We start from the raw sequence: 20785 nt of genomic DNA on the forward strand, positions 1-20785 counted from the left end.
CGCTAAAACTAATAGTTACTAGTAAAAAGTCAAAGTCAAACTAATAAATTGACAAATTTACTCTTTTATTACTTCTTTTTTCCCTTCATACATAAAAAAAGAAGAAATTGAAATAAAAAATAGAAAAAAAAGGACTAGAAAATACCATTAAAGACTTGGTTTAAAAACCTATAGTGATATTTGTAGTCAGAAAAGATTTGATGTCTTTTGTTCCATATTTATTTTATATTTTCCTTCCATGTTTTTTGTTTATTATTTATTTATTATTTATTTCTCTTTCATCCCTTTAGTATTTGGAGAAAATTAAGATTTTGTAGGCCAAAGTATAAGTTTCCAAAATATCTCTTTTCTTCCCCCCAGAAAAGAGAGAGAGAGAGAGAGAGAGAGAGAGAGAGAGAGAGAGAAAAGTAAAAAAGAAAATCAAGTAATAAAAGGGTGAATTTGTCAATTTATTAGTTTGACTTTGATTTTTTACTAACTATTGATCGCTAGTTTTAATGGAAAAACTAATGGTGATAATTTAATGCAAACCATGAGGGAGTTAAATATATTGGTTTTTAAATTATAGGATGGTTATGTGGTAAAACATCAAACTATAAAGGGGTAAAAGGTAATTTACCAAAACTATACAAAAATTTACTGATTAATTTAGATAAATTTAGAGAATGAAACTGCTAGTTACATAAAGAAAAAGCAAAAGATGGCACATCTCAGAGTCAAGGAGCAAAATTTAAATTGATTATTATAAATAGACAATTATCCAAGTTAATTTTGGCATAAAAGTCACTAGTGGTACATATGGTAAATTGCCTATTAATCTCACTCGAAGGGGGAAAGGTACAACTCCAATCAAAATTGAAGGAGGTATACTACATTTATATTAGTTAACGCGAGTGTTAAATTTATATGATTAGATTTTCTTTGAAACCAAAACGCAAAATTACATTTTCAAATTTGGGGAAGAGATATTTTTTCATGAATAATTCATTTAAATATATTTACGTAACATTTTAATAACTAGTTGGTCGGTACAGTTGTTAATATTGTATTTTCATATCTCACCCTTGAGCAATTATATTGTCCTACATTTATTGTAAATAGTTTAATGATTATAAAAAATATGAAAATCTCACAAATAAATTATTATTCCCATATTTTTTTCTTTAAATTAGTAAACGTATTCCTACTAAATTATTTCTACATAAAAAAAAAGAAGTCTTTAAACAAATTATGTCAAAAAAATAAATTATTAATAAAAGTTCAAATGTCACTAGAAGTGTCCTTAAAATGATTAGATCCTTTCAAACTTGGGACTTAAGAAAAACAAATAAATTTAATATAATACTTAACTAACAATTAAGAGACCAAAAAGGCAAAAGAGAACATTTACGAAATTGTAGTGAAAGCGTGACATATCTGCCTTTTTTTTTTATTATTAGTACAAATGAATCCTTAAATCTCTGCTCTTTTCGCCTTTTGTTCTGTTCTGTTCTGTTCTATTTGCTGCGTTCACTTTTGTTCTTCCTGTTTTCTTCTTCTTCGTCACTTTCACAGATCTCGCGCCCTCCAATCTCCATTTCAATCAATCATCTACGGGTATCACTCCCTCAATTTCTATTTTAAATTTATGGAATTTACTTTAATCAATAAGATAAAGTTCACTTTTTCTTTTTAGTGCGCCTATGAGTAGCCGAGTAGGATTGATCGCTTTGTCAATTTTCAGCTGATTAATTAATGGCTTTGTTCTTCATTTTGGAATAATTTAGTTCTGGGCTTCTTTTATTGTGTCAGAATTTTTTCTTGGGCGTCATTTGAATGTTGAAATATTGTGGGGGGTTTGGGATCAGAAAGTTGATTGCTTTGATCGGATCAGCAGGTTATTTGATTCTTTTTTTATGTGATTAATTAATGATGAATACTGTTTTAGGATTGTGAAATTATACGCTTTAACTGCTTAATTGACTTGTGGAGTGCACGTGTTTGCTTTATTTCTCCATTGATGACTGGAAATTTTCCTGTTCTGCAATATATGTGAATGGGATTTTATGGGGTTTTCCTTTGATTTTCGATTTTTGGTTGTTTTTTAGAGATTAATTCCCCGGTCATTTCCTGTCCCTTTAGCCCCTTGGTCTAAGTCCAATACTTGTTTAGCTTTCTAATGTTTTCTGGGGCATTTTGGATATTGTGATTTTTATTTAACCAGGATAATTATTGGCAATTTTTTCCCTTTTTTCCCTGATGTTCTTTATATGGAATGGAAAAATTCGGCCGTGGTGAAGTGTCACAAGCAAAAAGGGTACTTTTTGAATTTTGTGGAGCTGGAACTGTTTGTGCTTTTTTTTTTTTTTGCACCTCTTAATCTAGTTTGAACTTGGGTATTAGTTTGAATTCTTAAATTTATCCAATCTTTCGTTTGTTGTATTGTGAATTAGATTCAAAAATTTTTTGTTTTGGTTCCGCATTAGAGCTCAGCTTGCTGTGTTGCAATTGGGGTAAATGGTAGCCTGTTTCTGCATAATTAGAAAGTGTATTTCTATCATCCTTCTCTTTCTTCCTCCTCCTCCTCCTCCTCGTCTTCTTCTTCTTGTTCCTTAATATTATTTCCTGTTCAAACAGTAGAAATGCTCATAGGTGACCTGGAGTGGAGTCTTCTGGTGAGTTTTCTTTGGGGGAATATTTCTTGGGGGGGGGGGGGGGGGAGAGGGGGAGGAGGATGATCTGAGATATTTGGATGCTGTTTTGTTGGAACCATGCACTTGACATGTCAAACTTGGATAAGTTACAAAAGTTTTAAAGGAATGTGGAATGAACAAAGTACTAGAATGGGTAAAGATACAGTTTCTAGTATTTGAAAGCCTATAATTTGTTTAACTAAATACATTGAAAATGATGGATTCCTTGTGTGCTGGATGCTATCCTTTTCCAAAATCTTCAATTTCCTTACCATGGTTGTAGCCTCAATGAACTGCTAATTTCGATTGTCAAGGGTTCAGGCAGATGTCAGAAATTGTTAGAACAGCCCATTCTGTTTCACCATAAGATTTTATTCCATACAATGGTCTGGATAGTTTATGCAGAAAGCCATTTTTATTACATTTACTGGCTAGCATATTTTTCGTAAAAGAACTGTTAGCATATGTGCAGTACTGTCATGAAAACCATATTATGTGCTGGTTTCTCACAGTATATACAGTTTAGTGAAATTTGAAAACCAGCCCTAAATTGATCAAATTTACCTGCTACCGGGTTAAAGTAGATTTTATATATATTTTTTTTTCTTCTGAAATAAATTCTGATTTTATTGTCTTTTTTCTGTTCTGTAGTTGGTGTCGAAGGTTTGGAACTTGATATTAGGATATCTTCAAATGAATTTTCTTTATACATTTAATATTTTGACCTGAGGTTCCGTTTTATAAAACTGAATCTGAATTCTGAAATTTGAATACTGAAACAATTAATTTGCTGAATTTTAAGTACTGAAAAGAAATATATGAATGTCTGAATTTTAGTGTTAAACTTATTTATACTATTTGATAAATAATTATAACTGAATGCTTAATAAGTTTAATTTGACAATTTTGCCCTTATATCTTTTCATTCAAAAAAGAAATAGAACCTATGATTTAATTAGTTTAAAATTGTTAGGTATGAAAATGATAATATTTATTTTTAAATCAAATTAATATAAAAAATGAAATATATTATATGAGGAGTATGGAAAAGATGTGAAAGTCATTAAAAAGGGATAAAAGAGAAACAGAAAACCGTTATATAGAGAATATCAGATTATTTAATTAGATAAGAATTTTGAACATAATTAACAAACAAGGGTAGATTTGGTAGATAAGATAAGATAGTTGAAGTAATTCTCTTGATTCTTATTAGAATTAAGCATTCAGTTAGGATTCTTGTACTGAAAAAAATACACACAAGTTCAGCACTGCTTAACAAGTTCAGCAGATGGATTTTTATTTATCAAACACTCAAAACATCTGAATGTCTGAAAAGGTTTAGTTTCAACACTTTTTTATGTTATCAAACAAACCCTGAGTCTGAATACTTTTGTTGGACTTTTGTTGATTTGGGGGCAGATGGCAATGCAGTCAGCTAGTGCTGCTGCTCCTCTCCCTACTGCTCAGGTAGTAGGTAATGCTTTTGTGGATCAGTATTACCATATCCTTCACCGATCTCCAGAGCTTGTCTACAAATTCTATCAAGATTCAAGTGTACTGAGTCGCCCAGATTCGAATGGCATGATGACTTCTGTGTCCACCATGCAAGTATGTCTTTCACTTTTTTATTTCTGTACCTCTTGATTTTCTGTTTGGAAGCTTCCTTTCTGTTGGACATTATATAGGGCATTAGAGATTCTTAAGTGAAAATTTCAGTTCTTGGATTGCGTTAAATTACTATGCCACTGAATTTATGGTGTGCAATTGCCAGGTGCTTGCCTGGTCACTGTTAAATTATTGAACATAGGTATAACATCTAGGCACTGTTAAATGAATTCTGCAGATCTTGGATTATGTGGCATGGAAGTACCCAATTTTCGCTATATACAGTTTGATATTGGTTTCGATTTGCTTGATAGTGGTTTAAGCTTAAAGGAAGCGCCAAATAGCAAGATCCTCTTGCTTACTGATTAAAGTCCTTATCTTCACATGCGCGCGCGCGCACATATTTATATGCATGTATATATATGTATATGTATGTATATGTATGTTTCTATATGTATGTATGTATGCGTATTTTGCTTTTTGGTTTGTTTCGTACATTTGGTGGATACAAAACGGGTTGCTTTTACTCACTGGTCTTTATTACATATTCACGTACCAAAGTTCATGCTGTAATTCTTATGCTTAACTATAAGCCAGCAGTTCTAAGAGATGCATGAAATGATATTCTCAAAGTTGGAAACTAGTCATGACCTGCTTTTCATTCATTTGCACATGTTTCCTACTGGGTAAACTGTCCCTGGACAATGCCCAAGTTATAACAAATTCGAGTACTTTTCTTCTTCGTAATTATTGAAAGTCAAACAAACAAGTTCTCATATTTATATGTTTTGATTTTGCTTCTAGTGCCTTTTATACTTTGGAAAGGAGAATTGGCACTACCTAAATAGATTATTGCAACTTGTATGACTAGTTATGCATAACGATCTAGTATATGAGAATCCAAATTTTAGGATTGCGATTGAAGCACTATACCTTTGAGCCATTTTTGGTCATCTTCTCTTGAAAAGCCTTTGCTCGACAGTGCTTTACTCTGTTGAAGTGCTTTTTATCACTATCAATTTAAGTTCCTTGACATACCTCTTTGAATAGCTTGTTGCATGAATCTGTATTGTCTTAGAGGATATTTTTGTCTGAACCTCTTGCGGATTCATCTGTTCATTTTTATCTCTCTGTCTTTCTCAGCTGATTATACTGCAACTCCTTACTAGCTCTGAGACTAAAATGAGGCAGTTGATTATTTAGAAGTGAAATCTGAATCCAACAATGAGTTTGGGAACAAAAAGGGGGAACCTAGGAACAGAGATATGGTGCACTAAAGCACATGCCTAGTAGCTAAAGAATCACTACTTCGGATGGCTGGTTTGAAATGACATCTGAAAATTGAATCCTATTTTCTTTTGGGCTGTGTGCGTGTCTTCTCTAGGGGAAAATCTGTGGACAAGGAAAAGGGGAGTTGGAAAGGAAAATGTATAGTTTTGGTGATCCCTTTCAACAAATGCAAGGAAGTGTTGCAGCTTTGGACATGCTAATCTTGGTTGATGTCCTTTATTGCCTGCTTCATTATTTACCCTTGCATACAATGACCCGTCTTTTTGGAAGTTAATTGAATTGGCAATTGAACCGATAGCGAGAATTTGGTCTTTATATGTATCAAACATTTAATGAATTTGATGGACTCTAGGAGATTCGACTTGAGAAGACATAAAGCATAGCTTGGGTTATACAATTGGAATTTCATGAATGATTGCATTTTTTGTCAAATGTTTTGGTTGTTGAATCTATGTTTTGAATTGTAAGGGAAAGTTAATTGAAGCATTAGAAGTTCTGTGAGTTGGATCTACTTATTTGGGCTTCTTATACTCTCTAAGGGCATAGTTTTAGTTGTTGTTGAGCACATTTTTAAATGTATTGTTTATTCGACTTTCATAAAACCTCTAAGTCAGTGGTTCATCTTTGTGATGAACAGGCCAATCTTCATTTCAGGAGTGAAATGAAAATATCTAGTTCGATGAGCATTTCTTGCTATATTTTCTTTAACACTGATGAAGTTGAACAGAAATGTGCAGTAGTTTTAGTGTCTCTTATGATCATTTTCTCAAACTTGAAAGTTGCCAATTTGGATTAGGCCATTAACGACAAGATTCAGTCATTTGATTACAAGAACTACAGCGCTGAGATTAAAACTGCAGATGCCCAGGACTCTTACCAGGGAGGTGTAATAGTTTTGGTGACAGGATGCTTAACTGGAACTGACAATGTGAGAAGGAAATTCACGCAGACGTTCTTTTTAGCCCCACAAGAGAAAGGCTATTTTGTCTTGAATGATGTTTTCAGATACATTGAGGAGTTTGAAGCATCCGAGGTTAATTCTGCACTGCCAAATGGTGCGGCTGAACTTCCTTCAACAGTAACCTTGGCTTCAGATCCAGGTTTACTATTGCTTTCATCTAATTCAAGATATGAGTATGAAGTTGAAGCAATTTACTACATATTTGAAGAATTAGATTGCTGACTTCATTGCCACTGGTCTTGTTTCCAGAGCCTTGTCCTGCTTCTGATCATTCTGCTTTCGATTCTACCACTGCTTTAGAAGCTGAGGACACCCAAAATGGAGCAGAAGTCTATGACCCTTCTGACAGTGAAACTGGTTCTGTTGTTGAAGAGGTGGTTAATGAACCTCAATCTAAGTCTACTCCAATTGAGACAGTTATGGTCATTGGTTCAGATCTTTCTGCCACCCCAGAGGAGAAGAAATCTTATGCCTCAATTGTGCGTTTGCTTTAAGTATACTCATCCTTGTTCAAATAATCTTTCATCACTACATGTTTCTCACTTTTTTTTTTGTTTTTTTTTTTGCCACCTTGTGGGGCCGGGGGTGGGTTTGTGTGTAGGGATTCCATGGGGGAAAGTATTTTAACATGCTGTGGTACTCATTCTTTAAGACATGTTGCTCTTAGGTCAAAGTTCCCAAGGCAACCCCACGTTCTACTCCAGTATATGTTCCTACAAGTAGTGCACGATCAGTACCTGCAAATGTGAATCAACAGGCGCGTTCTCCAGAACAAACTTCCCCTGAGCCACATGCCTCAGCTCCTGCTGTTGAAAGTGGTCCTGAAAGTAGCAATGTTCACGAAGAAGGTACCTATTCAGTGTGTAAGAGATCATAATGAAGGTTTCGTTAATTCTGATCACGCTGAGAGGACTTGTCAGCACAAATTTTTTATGTGGTAACTTGCAATAATGATGCGGTTGTAACTTCCAGTTGGATTGTGTGGTTTGTGTACCTTGGAATTGTAGGTTATTCCATATACGTGCGGAACTTGGCTTTAAATGCAACTCCTCAGCACCTTGAGGAGGAGTTCAAAAAATTTGGGGCAATCAAGTGTGATGGGATTCAAGTCAGAAGTAATAAGGTGTGGTTATGAACTTTTTTGCGGCATTTTACTTGATGCCATTACTTTCTTTTGCTTTTGTGAACTTTGTTTTATTTTTTATTTCAAGCAGCAGGGATCTTGTTTTGGGTTCGTGGAATTTGAATCTTTGGAGTCCATGCAAAATGCAATCAAAGTAAGATTTCTTTGGTGTAATTTCTTCATTACAAGTAACTCAGTTTTTCCATTCAGTACTGCATACCAGCAACTTGTCCTGATTGACTTTCATCCTTTTGAGCTTATGATTTTTTCATTGTCAAATGTTTGTGGGCAGTGTTGGTGTCTGCTTCTAGCCAATTTCTTAATACTTTATGTGGGTATTCTCATTGGACAAATAAAACTCCTACACCATTTTATATTCGTTAATCTTCTTGATAAATCGTCATAAATGCTTAATGATTTAGCCAATGTATTGTTCGTTTGCAGTATCAGTGTATATACACGGACACATACATATATACATATATACATGTACATATATATACATACATATACACATTTACATATATACATATATGTATGTATGTACATGCGTGTGTAATATATGTATACATTGGTCCAGCTTACCTTGTACCTTTTATTTTCAGGATTAGACGCATCCATTTTCATAATATGTGGGAACAATTTCCTTACTAAAATGAAGCAATGATGTTTTATGCTTTTTGCAATTGCACCCTCAACTGTATTTTGGCTTTCAAACCCAACACTACATTACTGTTCCAAATGGGCTCAGTCTGTGCTGTATGAAAATTGAAAAATGATATAAGCAATCAACAATGAGTGCAAGGACATTACTCAATATGGATAAGAGTAAGTTGGGGCTCAAGTGAGTATTTGGAGAACTTTTGTCAACATCTGCTGGTTTATGTTTAGTTCTGTTAAACTGAAAACTCAACACAGTAATAGACATATTGCAGTTTTAGGTGCCAATTGAAAAAATGCAATAGAGTTTGAGGGTATAATATAATAAACTCCTTTAATTTAATAATTTGTTACTGAAGACAACCTACATCAATTGTTGTACTTCTACTGACTATGAATTGTAATGCTTGATGGGTGCAATATTATAAAAAATGACCATACTTTGCAGGTTGATAGATAGGTTGGAAATGCTGAGTCTGTAGCTTTTGTTGCTTGTATGTGGCTTGACCAATTTCCTCTATTCTCTTCATTATGATGATGTGTTTGTTTATCTTGCTTATTGTTAACTATGATGAGCAGCATTATAATTTGTGGTGCATGTCCATTTTCCCCTGCATTCCAACCCATTTTTCACTTTTCTGCTTTATGCTATATGTGATCGTTAATCTTCATATCCACGGTTGCCATGCGGATCACACTGTGATCACAAAATTACTGTCTGAGGACCATTACAAGCAAATCTTAGGTAGTAGAGTAATGAGGGGCATACTGCAGGGCTGATTGTGGGTATTCTGCTTCTAAAATTCATCCAACATAATATGCTAGTGGCAATAGCATAGAAATTAAAATGATTACATGTCCCTTTACAGTGGCCTTCCTTGCTATGCTGAGGTAAAGAGTGTAGTTGGCTTTTTTGCTTTAAAGTCACATTAATGTCTTTTGGAAATTTTCAGTGTTTAACTCTGTGTTGCTATTTTATTTGTTTCCTGCAACTTGTCTCGTATGTGGACCTACAAACCTCTTCGACTATATTCACCTGAAATTAGGGAAAGAGAATTAATAGACAAGGCGAAATAGGTATTAAGGACTAGTACCTGCCCTGTTTTATTTTTTATTTTTTTAATTACATTTGGGGCATGCATGAGTTTACTGATTGTTAATGCTGTGCCCTGACTTTGTCTTGTGCTCAAATGTATCTGATCGTTTTTTTACTTTAATAGGAATTTGGTTTTATAATTATCTTTACTTTTACACTTTCTTTTAGCTCGACTGCTGCTTGTATACTGTGTTATTCACACAATTAATGTTAACTTAGCTTCCCAAAAATTGACCAAGAAAAGATATATAATGGAAAAGAAAGAAGATATTCTAGAATTGTTCGGTTTATCACTACTTTGGCATTATCCACTGTTTTCTTAGTTTCTTTGTTGTAAAAATTATGTTTTATGCACAACTATTTAACTTGCACATGTTTTCAACCAAAAATCAACTTTATAGGCATCACCAGTAAGCATTGGAGGCCGTCAAGCCGTGGTTGAAGAAAAGAGAACCAACACGCGAGGTAAGTGGAAATTGTTTTATCCATACAGAGTCTGATTTTCAGTCAGGAGGACTAAGTACAGTCCCTTAAGTATGAGACATGTTGCTATTTACTTGGCAGTTGTAAGCAGTGGACGGGCGAGGTATCCTTCCACTAGGGGTGGGTTTCGAAGTGATAGCTTCAGGGGTCGTGGTAGCTTTGGTGGTGGCCGGGGTTATGGCAGGAGTGAGTTCAGAAATCAGGGTGAGTTTTCCAGCAGACCTAAAGCCTCTGGTGCGGGCAATGTAGAGACTTACCAACGGGTAGAACAAAGTGGAAGTGGGAGATTTAATCGTCAAGGTGCTAACAAGGGTGCTATTTCTGCATAGGAGTTGGAGAAACAACTCTTTTTTCTTTTTTTAACTGTGAAGAGGCATTCCCCCCCCCCCCCCTTCTCTTTCTTCTAGGTAGCTTAAATGCGATCTCTTGTAACTTTCTGATCACTGCCAATTTATCCTCTAAACGTTTCCCCATGAGGAACTGTGTCGAAGGGTAAACTTTTGCTTATTACGGTTTTGGGCTAGATAGGAGTTTTTGTGCTTTCATTATATGAAAGGTGTTTTTCAGCATTGTATTCATTGAGAAATGATCTGTAATTTTGTTTTTGTTTTCCGAATAAGTAGTTTAGTTAGGCGCTAATGCTGATTCTTTGGTTTAATTGAAAGCAAGAATGAACTTTGTGAATTTGAATGATGATAGTTTAACATCTTTACTATATTATCATGGAAAATAATTCTGTCAAAGATCTGTTTAATGAGTCTGACGAAAACGCTTTGGTCTGTACAACTTGAATGCACAACGCTGGTAACACTATAGATTCTTTGTGGCTTTGATCCTGCCAAGTTTTCCCAGTTCCAAGGGAAGAAAAGGAAAAATATAAATACCATATTTGGCAAAATTCTGCAACTCAATTTGATTTCTGCAAATTAGATACAAGATTTGACGCTGCAAAAGCAGCTGATCCGCCAATGACAGAAAGCAAAGCTACTACAATCTGCAACGCTATCTCCCAAGGATAATCCTCAGGAACCAAGTAGACACAGGAAGGACCCAAAACCAGCAGCAAGAAGCTGATGGTGAAAAGGACAGATGGAGTTCCAGGATCAGTCGCTGCTGAAAGCACTCCAAGTTCTTCTGCTTTTGAAAGAAGTCCTAGTCTCTCTATTGTTGACAGGGACAGACCAAATTTTTCTGCTGCCGACAGTAGGCCTGCTTTCTCTGCTTTGGTTAGCAAGCGCAGCTGCTCCACCCTTGTTAATAGTTTTACAGATGGTGCAGTTCCTGATACGGTGGTTCGAGGTCCTGGCTTCCCAAGAGGGAAGAATGTTGTAGCCTGCATTTGTTATAGGAATGATTTCTTTAGAAACCTGAACAAGTGTGCATCCACATAACTCGTACAATAGGAGATTGTTACCGACATGGTAACAGATGCTACTACAAACATTCAAGTGGTGATTAATGAGTATGATGCGTCAAACATCATGGCAATGCAGAGACTCCAAATCCATTGCATTACATGAATTTAGCAATGATGATGATGATGTACTTGGCTGCTGCACTGGATAGCAAAATCACAAACTATAAAGCGAGGTATTCTCTACATTTTCAGAAAACCTAACACCTTGCAGATTGAAGCTTTGTAACTTGATGCTATATCTTTTTGGAGCATTTTCTGTCATTAAGATCCAATAATTATTAAAGAAAATTGTCATTTTCTAGGAATAAAGATTCATCACCCGCCTTCTGATGTACTTTCACAAAGCAATTCAGAGAAGCAACTAAAACTAACTTTGAAGCAGAAATAACTGTAGCAAAGACAGATAAATTCCTCAAGATGATACTACTGGAGAAATGTGGAATAACCTTTTTAGAACTAACAGTCCTGGTAGCTGCTGGTACTGGCTTTGGGCTAGCCATTGATTGAACTAGAAGAGGTGAATATGAGGCGGTCATGGCCTCTATCATCATCCCTTTGCCTGTGAATCTCAGAGCTAAGTTCCAAGGAGATGTTGGAATTAGAGCAGTGGACAAGGGTGATCACAATTCGATTCTTGTTGGTGGCTTATCCACGTGTAACTAAGTGGTTGGCTTATCAAATGCCTTATAGGTCCGTACCTTACAATAATGAGTTTGCTACTTTGTGACTAAGGTAGGACCAAATGGAAAAAGGATAATTTAGCTCCAATAATCAAAATACCAAAAAGCAATTTCATATTATTCCCGAAGTTTTTAAAGTGCATCAAAATAGCCAATAGGTGCATATTAAGCCATTTCTTTGCATTCTGCTCAAGTGAAATTAGCCACGGTTTTCTGTACAAATTAACCATGCATATTGGAACTAACAAAAGCTTGAAAATAAATTAATTAGAAAAAATTAGAGTCAGTGTATCATGTTCCCTTTAAAAGAAAAAAGCACCTAGATAAGCACTAAATTGCATATGAGACAAAAAAGGAAAAAAAATCTCAAAATAGTTGAAACAGTTAGCATATGTAGAAAATTTTGAAAAAGATAGGAGGACAAGTACACAACACATTAATTCTTATTGTTTTTTAAGCCTTCTTTTTAAATGGTTTTAACACGAACATTTAAAAAAGAAAATTAAAATAATGAAGTTAACATATTTCCCTTTTATGTTATGAAAATTAGAGGTGGCAAAATGGGTGGGATGGGCGGGATTTGCATGGGTTTGAGATGGAACTGAGTCATATGGGTTTGAGATGGAACCGAGTCATATGGGTTTGGGTCCAACCTTACCCATATGTGTTTTGGGACTAACTTGGGCGGGATCACTTTAGGATGGGTTTAGATTGATCCCGCCCAATATCCAAATCTATTTTTTACATGTTTTTTTTTTCCTTTAATTCATTTTTTTAATATAATTTTAATATTTTTGATTTATTAAATTTCTTTTAGTTTTATTAAATAAACATGCAAGTGCTTTATACTCAGGATTCCCACCAAAAATTGGATTAACAAATAAAGGAAAAGATAGATATACAGCTATATTCCAACATATATCAAGATGGCCAAGGTACTTAGGGTGTTGAATATTTATCCTCATCATTATCCAAGGATGACAGGTCTAAACTGATTGAAATGTTGAAAATTCTTGTGGATAATGATTAGGAAGACTACTAGATTATATTCGCTGGTATGACAATAAAAATTGTTAAAGATAATTTTTGAATCTAAGACTCCGTTTGGATTGGCTATTTTTTCAAAAAAATAAGTTTTTCAAATACAATGTTACAGTAATATATAATAACTCAAAAAACATCCCATCCATATTAGTATATCAAATATTTCAAAAAAATTTTATAGTAAAATTTTTTTATATATACTGCTACAATAAAATATTTCAAAAACACCCTAAAAAAATAGCTAATCCAAACGGAGCCCTTGCTATTTGAGCCCAATGGGTACCCAAGTATTTCCCAAAATTTTCCACCAATTAATGGGTATAATTGGGATTTGTCCCATTTTAAACCCAATATTAAATTCCAGTACCCATCCCGCCCAAAGTCCCCATGGGCATGGGTAGCCCATTCGGACTTGGGACAAATTGCCACCTCTAATGAAAATACAAAAAGTAATTCTCTTGAAAATGATTAAACAAATATATTTTAAGAATTTTATAAATATTTTTTTCAATTAGCTGCACACCAATACTAGAAACTCAAGCGGGTAATCCACTGATAGCATAATCCGGCTCAGAACCGCGGGTTACGGATTTCACCGGCCCGGTTGCGATCCTAGGCCTGTGCCAACTAAATTTCGTTTATTTACAAAAACGCACTCGGTCCCGGACGACTACTAGTTGACGATTTGTTATTGGATTAGTTATCCGACCTATCCGGTATTCACCTTGATAAACTCTGCCCCTGCCAGAAAACCTAACCCCAGTTTTCTCTGTAGCTTTTTCTCTCAAGATTTATGGCGGACTCTATAGTATCAGTGGAGAAGATCAAAGAATTCTGGCACTCTCAGTTTCACGATGAAGAAAATTGGGCTCTCAACATGGTAATTTAACTAAATTTAGATTTCCTGCAATTTATTTTCTGGACAGTAGGTTGTGCACCACAGGTGTTTGAATATATGCCTGCTTGTATTAGTAAAAGGTCTCTGATGCAAGTTTCCTCCCTTTTGTATTTGCAAGATTGAATTTAGTTGACCCAGTTGGTGTTGTCTGCAATTATTATTATTATTATTTTTTGTAGAATATTCTGCTAAAACAGTTTCTGTCCATAACTGCTCAAGTTTATGGCTTTTCTGGACGGGAACTCTAATACGAGATAGAAAACAATTTTTGAACAGCTATTAAATCGTCTGAAAACTTGGGAGTTCTATAAGGTGGACGAAGGCTTACTTTTTTTTTTCTTCCTTCTTTCCTATTGGATTTTTATATCGAAATAAACAAATCAAATCATAATGGTTATTTTAAAGTCCACGCGGATCAGGATAATACATTTTTCTACCAGAGTTTACTGGCTTCTCTGGGTTGCCTTTTCCACCAATTTTCCCTTTTGTAGTTAGTGTCCTGGATTTTTGGATGGCTAAATTTTAGTTGTATTTAGGAACTTATTCCTGCATTAAAGAAATGGGATTGGTTAATACCTACTTGAGCTTATATTATGCCTCTGGAACTTATGAACATTCACACTTTCCTTCTTTATGTTCTTGCAGTTCTTTTGCCCACGAAATATGATTGAGTTATTTATGTGTATGTCTCAAAAACTATCTAAAGTAAACTTGGAAGAATATGTTTTTATAGCTATCTGTAATTGTACTTTGCATTGTGTAAGTTATCCAAATTTCAGTTCTCTTAATTCGTCAGACATTTGTTGATTGAAAGGTGCATTTTGGAAAAGTCATACTGAATAGAATGTAATGGATTGTCTGATTTTGCTAATCATTTTTAGGCATTTAGTCATACTTTGTTATCTTTAATTCTAGCTTTCTTCATGATTTTTTTTTTGTAATAGATGCCAATTAAGTAGATGAAACAGGTAATTAGTTTCATCCAAGATAGCTATGACCTCACTCTCTTCTGGTTGTGCAGAAAGTTTTTACAAAGAATGTGAGACCTGATGCAAGATCTGTATAGAATTTATGATTGCCCTCCGGAGTCATTTGTTGTATGGATAGATGTCTTTTTATCCTCATTTCTGTTTTGCTTTCTATTCATATATACCCCGATTGACACGAGACATGAATTTTTCATCCAGTTTATTTTGTTTATCTTCAAGAGTGTAGTTAATGAATGCCTGTTTTTTGGATAGTGGTTGACAAGTTGGATATAGAACAATGGGTTTTGAGGGAAGCATGCAGACTACTTTTCCAATTTCACTTTCAAAATTGAAGGTTCCTGACTGTAGGGCTTGTGTACAAACAAAAATCATTGCTTTAAACATACAAGGCATGAGAGCTGACATTACTCTACCCTTTACCTTGTCCAGGCCTGAGTGCTTAATTTTTTTTGTTACTATGTCTATTAATTTAGCTCAGAAACTGCTACAGTTTTACTACTTCCTGTGAATTAAAAGTTTTACTGCCTAAGTAGGAATAGAGTGGAATTCTGCTTCCATTTTTATTCACCTTTTCTCTTGGTTTTGTTTGTTTCCACAGAAACTGCTTCGGGCCGCAGGGCTGTTTGTTGGCTCTATTGTGTTTATGCGGTCATTTGGTGATATCATGGCACTTCCCTAGAATTTCAGAATTTGCCGTTTGTTGTTCTCTTTTCTTCCTATGTTGATTGAGTTGGATAGCCGTTGTACCTGATAGCGGTGGTTGTTGTTGCTTTAATGGATCTTTAGCAATTATGATAAGATTCTTTTCCTCTTTCTATTTTCATTACTGTTATTGTGATTTACTTGTATACATCCTCGAAATGAGTGTTTGGATTGAAATTATTTGGAAAAAAATAATTTGCTTCTCAAATTTCAATCACCTTTTTATCTTTTCAATCATATTTTTATCTCATATACATCACATCACAAAAAATGGTATAGTAATTATCTCAAATAAATCATTCAAATAAACTCCTTCTGCTTCCACCAATTAGTTTTTCTGATCGGTGATTGATAGCCATTCGTGCACCCATGTTATGAAGTTAAGATGTGAACCCTGAATTATGTGATTTAGTTCGAAGATGACGACTTTGTTAAATGAAAGAATAAGAATTGCGATACTAAAAAATGTCATGCATTTTCCATATCTTTCTGGTCATAGTTATCAACTTGTTATGACAAAAATATTCGAGTTCTCGATGCAGTTCAGTCAAATCAAGATTCTTAGCTGACGAGTACTCAAATTCCCAATCTCCGAATTGCTGCCTAAATCACAATCAATTTGCTAGCCCCTGTTTTGTTGGAATTCGTTTTGGTTTTTTCGAAAGAGAGAGGGAAACTTTGGAACAAGGGATTTGGAAGAATTGAAACTTGCGAGTAAGGTCTAAATTTTGTAACATTTGAAAATGAAGTATAGGTACTGTTCATAAATGATAAAAAAATGTATTTTACGGGCAAAATTATAGAAAGATCGTTGGTGTACTTACTAGCGGTCGTATGTGCATGTACGTTGTACCTATACATTTGAGTGTATATATATATATATATATATATATATATATATATGTTACATATCTAGATTAAATGAGTACATTCATATGTATATATGTGGTAGGAGAACACCGTGCAATGTGCGGTGGAAATTTTCATGAAAATTTTCAAGTGTGCCCAATTATTTAGATTTTTCCATTTATGCATGGTACATAATTGAATTTCAAGTTTGCCCAATTATTTAGGTTTTTCCTGTTACATAATTGTTGCAAATTTCTATAAAGCTGAATCATAAATATTGTACTCATCCATTCAAAATTAGATAAAGTTGTATTATATTTATCCATTTAAAAGTTTCTAAAGCAATTAGGAAAAGTAATTTCGAATAATACTATAGCTGTGAAGTGCATCTATGTTAGCAGAAAATAAGTTCGAAGAAAATGGGACTCTAATCTAGAAAAAAAAAAGTCAAGTATAATTGTAAGTAAGAGGACCTGCTGGATTTCTTTCTCCACCAAGTTTTACCAATAGAAAGTAGCATCATTGCAATATTCTTAATGTTCCAAAAGGTATAAATTATAAAAATACAAAAAAAGTTATGAAACGCCTTTTTTGTCTCAACTACTAACACCCATAAAGGCTCCTTTTTTTGATGTAAATAGCAAGAGTCAGCAGTTTCCATATTTTCGTCTCCAGCATGTAAAGGAGTAGTACTCCTCTTCCCATTGGGTTTTTCTAATTAAATAAAAATAAACTTTTAGTTAAAAAAAAATTACAAAGAAAAAAAAAGAGTAGATTCAACGCTATGGGGAGCAGAGAAGTGCATATGCTTCCTGTCTGTGATAAAATGAACCAGGGGCGGATTTAAGGTGGGGGCACGGGCCCCCACTGCCCCTCTTAAATTTCTAGAATACTTGTACAATTTTAATATAATTTTAAGTGTGCCCCAAGAGTTTTCTTAAACAGGGTATGAAAGAATTACGTGATTTTTTAAGTTAGTTAATAAACTATAATTCTAAAAGATACGTGGGGCACAAATTCCATTTGAAATAAACTAAAAAAAACCTTTTCATTTCAACTAGCAAGTACCAATCATATCATTCATTTTCTTTGAGCCCCACTCCCCAATTTCCCTTCCTTCCTTTGGGCCCCCATTTTTCCCCCACAACCGAGTCACTACCTTCCACAACCAAGCAGCTAGCTACTCTTTCTTTTGATTAATTCATCCAATCATATCATTCACTTCCTTTGTCCCCACTTCCCAATTTCCCTTCCCTCCACTGGTCCCACATTTTTCCTCCACAACCAAGAGCCATTCTTACTTCCATAACAAAATTAATTATCAAAATATAAAAACTTGCAGTGAGCAATTGTAAATAGTTAGTTTGTTTTTGAAATAAAATTATTATTACATTAATAATTTTGAATTTGTTTTTTTATGTTTTTCATGGAATATATGCATCATTTGTACTTGTTGGTGATTTTTTTTTTTTTTTTTTTTTTTGCTTGAAAAACTAGAAAAAGAGTAAGTAAAAAATTTTAGTGTTGCTTTCTCCACTAAGAATTTTTTCTGGCTCCGCCCCTGAAATGAACAAGTCATTATCTCAAGTTTAGAACCTTATTGACATAGCAAATGAGATCTGATAAAGCAAATCAAATAAATATACAATGGAAATATTTTGGGTGCATGATAACATCAAAGAAAGGTATTAACACCTTTCAAAATGGCATTTGAGGCCAAAATGTTCATCCACCGACCCAACAAAATTTATCACTTTAATCTTGTTTTCCTACAACAATTGAAACCTATTCAAAACTGTTTTTGAATCTTGGAATTAAAGTCAAAGACAAAAGAAGTTCAGTTTCTTTGGAATTCATAAAAGGTAGACACATCAAGAAAAGAATATAGGAACTTATAGAATAGAAGACTTGCAATATTATTTTTTGAACTAATTTTGTCTATTTAAATAGCATAAAGTAAGAACTCAGCAAGGAGGCTTCATACTCTTGTTTCATCAAATGGAATAAAACATCTCTACACTTAAAGTCACCAAGCAGATGTACAACTATTTATTTGGTTGAGTTAGACTGTGATGCCCCGAAAGAATGAGTGTGAGAACCCAAAAATTTTTATATATTTTCTAGACATTATTTTGTTTCCTTGTTTATAATTTTGTACCTTTCTTCAAGATATTACTTTTCTATACATTTCTATACATTTTTATAAAGGAATATAATTTCAAATCATTTCCTTGATACAAGTTAGTCCACGTTAAGTTTGAAGTGTATTATGGACGTGGGACCCGCTAGTGCGGTAAATGCAATATATTTTTGACAACTTGTTGGAGGTTTGTATTAAGTGATATTATTTTTCAAGGTGCTAAGAGATTGGTATTAGAGAGACAAAAAGATAAGCTTTAAGCTAAAAGGTGACAAGTGTCACCATTCAATTCACCCTTGGACTTTTGACCAAGATATTTTTACCATCTTAAAGCTAATTTTGGCCATTTTATTTCATCATTTGAAGCTCTCTTGGCCGAACTCCTTAGGGAGAGAAAAGAAAGAAACCTCCAACTTCTTTCTTCAATTTCTTGCCTTAATCTCACAAACCAACCGCTAAAACTTTGATTTGCTCCATAAAAACCTTTCTCTTGGTAGGATTAAGGTGAGTGGTGAAGTGGTTTGAGAAACAAAGGTGCTAAGTTGCTTGTTGTCTTGAGGTTACGAGGTGAGTTGTTAAGAATCTTTCCCTTTAGCTTTGCTAATGTTCAATTGGTGGCTTTAGTGGTTTAATATGATGACATATGGTGTGATTATGGTTTGTTTATGGTTGGAAGTGAAGGTTTGATGAATTTTGATTTATTCTTGTTATTTTTCTGTTTTGTATGAGGATCATGGTTTGATCATGGTATGATGGCTGGTAATGGTGTAAAATGAAGCTTGTATATGTTAGTTGAAGTTGGTTGCGGAAAATTTCTGGTTTGATACGAAATTCCAGGTTTAGGGTTTGCTTTTGCCCTGTTCTGACCGGATTTATTTGGGCATGTTAGAGGCCGAATCAGGCTTAGGGTAAAACATAAAGTTGTAGAAAATGGTGTTAACTAGCTGCCTACAAAATTTCAGCCCGATCGGAGCACTGTATCATGTGAAATGACCGAAATACCCTTGACTGCTCATGAACCCTGTTTCGCAGCCAGATTTCTGTTTTCGTGGAGTTTTCTATTTTTGACCATGAAAATGCATGATTTCGCTTTGGAGGTCTTCATAAGAATTGTAGGTTTATGTCTTGGCTTCGAAACGCTATAAGATTTGTTTCAATCCGATAAGGGTAGCTTCAGTTATGGATATTGTGCCGAAAGGTGTTAAACGGAACTTTTATACGTTAATTGCGATCGTTGCGGAAAATTTACGCTTGAGGGAATGAATTCCGGTTTCTAGGGTTTAATTGGGGGTTTTTCTAATGGCGGCTCTTAAGCTTCTAATTAGCTTTGATTGAGGGATATTGTGGCCTAATTGGATGTATTTTATTGCTTATTAACCGTATGTGTGATTGGTGATATATTGTAGGTTGGAAATGAAGCAATTATGGGGAAATGCTGTCCGAACTTTGAGAATGTATGATTGCTTTGAGTTTGTGATTTAGGGCTTGGACTCGGGCAAGGTAATGATATATGATGGATGGTTTCTGAGTCGTGGAGGTGAGTGACCCTCAACTATTTCCCAAGTACTTTTGAAATGTTTCTTGCATTATTTACTCGACTGCATATCATGCGTGCTTGCATGTGAGTTCATGACATGATTTGGCTTTAATGTGTTCTTGGGGAGTCTTGTACTGAACACCAACGTCTCTACCCTGTTTATTGTTCATGACATGATCTGGAGCACCAACTGATACGAATCTCGTTGGTGAGGAGATTCGCGACCCAAGATCGCTTGTTGGATTTGACGTCGGATGCAAGAAACGGTGGCAGCGGAAACCCTACGACCCCTCTAATCCCCGTGACTACGAACTTGTTGATACTATCTCAACCCGTAATCAAACGAATTAGTGAACCTCAGGCAAGTGTAGAAGGCGCCACAATTCAAGTGCGATTCTTGAATTGATAAGCCGAACAAGAACACTAGAGTATAACTCTAAGTTGTTCAAGGTTTGCTCGAAAGCTATGGAGAAAACTCTCTCAATATTTTTATCATAAAAGTGTGTCCCTTTGTGGGAGTATTGGGGTGCCTTATATAGGCTACAAGTAAAACCCTAATCTAGTAAGGAAAAGGAACTAACTAATGACTCTCCAATCACAATCACAATTAAGGCTAACTAATGGTCAGCTTATAAAGCT

General features: G+C 34.6%; 3 protein-coding genes across 4 annotated transcripts; 2 read left to right on the forward strand and 1 right to left on the reverse strand.

The window, feature by feature from the left end:
• The first annotated feature begins 1329 nt into the window (after positions 1–1329).
• Positions 1330–10574, forward strand: LOC113742106 (nuclear transport factor 2). Of its 2 annotated transcripts, none has more exons than XM_027269815.2 (9): positions 1330–1596; positions 4092–4280; positions 6364–6667; positions 6778–7007; positions 7196–7376; positions 7536–7651; positions 7746–7805; positions 9809–9872; positions 9972–10574. In XM_027269815.2, the coding sequence occupies exons 2-9, from the start codon at positions 4092–4094 to the stop codon at positions 10217–10219; spliced, it is 1392 nt and encodes a 463-aa protein (XP_027125616.2). In that variant the 5' UTR covers positions 1330–1596; the 3' UTR covers positions 10220–10574. The 2 variants fall into 2 exon arrangements, with proteins under 2 accessions (XP_027125616.2, XP_027125615.2); XM_027269814.2 differs by having other exon boundaries at positions 1332–1596; positions 7743–7805.
• Positions 10575–10778: 204 nt separating this feature from the next.
• LOC113742108 (uncharacterized) lies at positions 10779–11940 on the reverse strand. Its single transcript, XM_027269816.2, has 2 exons — positions 11754–11940; positions 10779–11223 (listed from the first exon to the last, which is right to left on the reverse strand). The coding sequence occupies exons 1-2, from the start codon at positions 11856–11858 to the stop codon at positions 10798–10800; spliced, it is 531 nt and encodes a 176-aa protein (XP_027125617.2). The 5' UTR covers positions 11859–11940; the 3' UTR covers positions 10779–10797.
• Positions 11941–13556: 1616 nt separating this feature from the next.
• On the forward strand, positions 13557–15828 carry LOC113741565 (mitochondrial import receptor subunit TOM5 homolog). The gene is made up of 2 exons (XM_072047802.1): positions 13557–13911; positions 15517–15828. Exons 1-2 carry the CDS (start codon positions 13825–13827, stop codon positions 15595–15597), a joined length of 168 nt encoding a protein of 55 aa, XP_071903903.1. The 5' UTR covers positions 13557–13824; the 3' UTR covers positions 15598–15828.
• The last annotated feature ends 4957 nt before the right edge of the window (positions 15829–20785 follow it).

This window comes from Coffea arabica, chromosome 4e, assembly GCF_036785885.1.
Source record: "Coffea arabica cultivar ET-39 chromosome 4e, Coffea Arabica ET-39 HiFi, whole genome shotgun sequence".
Classification (NCBI taxonomy): Eukaryota; Viridiplantae; Streptophyta; class Magnoliopsida; order Gentianales; family Rubiaceae; genus Coffea; species Coffea arabica.

Excerpts from the sequence above, each read along its gene's own strand:
- LOC113742106 (XM_027269814.2), top strand. The coding sequence starts at position 4,092 with ATGGCAATGCAGTCAGCTAGTGCTGCTGCTCCTCTCCCTACTGCTCAG. Across the intron at positions 4,281-6,363 it reads CTTCTGTGTCCACCATGCAA|GCCATTAACGACAAGATTCA; the intron begins GTATGTCTTTCA and ends AATTTGGATTAG. Across the intron at positions 7,008-7,195 it reads AGAAATCTTATGCCTCAATT|GTCAAAGTTCCCAAGGCAAC; the intron begins GTGCGTTTGCTT and ends TGTTGCTCTTAG.
- LOC113742108 (XM_027269816.2), bottom strand. The coding sequence starts at position 11,858 with ATGATGATAGAGGCCATGACCGCCTCATATTCACCTCTTCTAGTTCAA. Across the intron at positions 11,224-11,753 it reads GGACTGTTAGTTCTAAAAAG|GCTACAACATTCTTCCCTCT; the intron begins GTTATTCCACAT and ends TAACAAATGCAG.
- LOC113741565 (XM_072047802.1), top strand. The coding sequence starts at position 13,825 with ATGGCGGACTCTATAGTATCAGTGGAGAAGATCAAAGAATTCTGGCAC. Across the intron at positions 13,912-15,516 it reads AAAATTGGGCTCTCAACATG|AAACTGCTTCGGGCCGCAGG; the intron begins GTAATTTAACTA and ends TTGTTTCCACAG.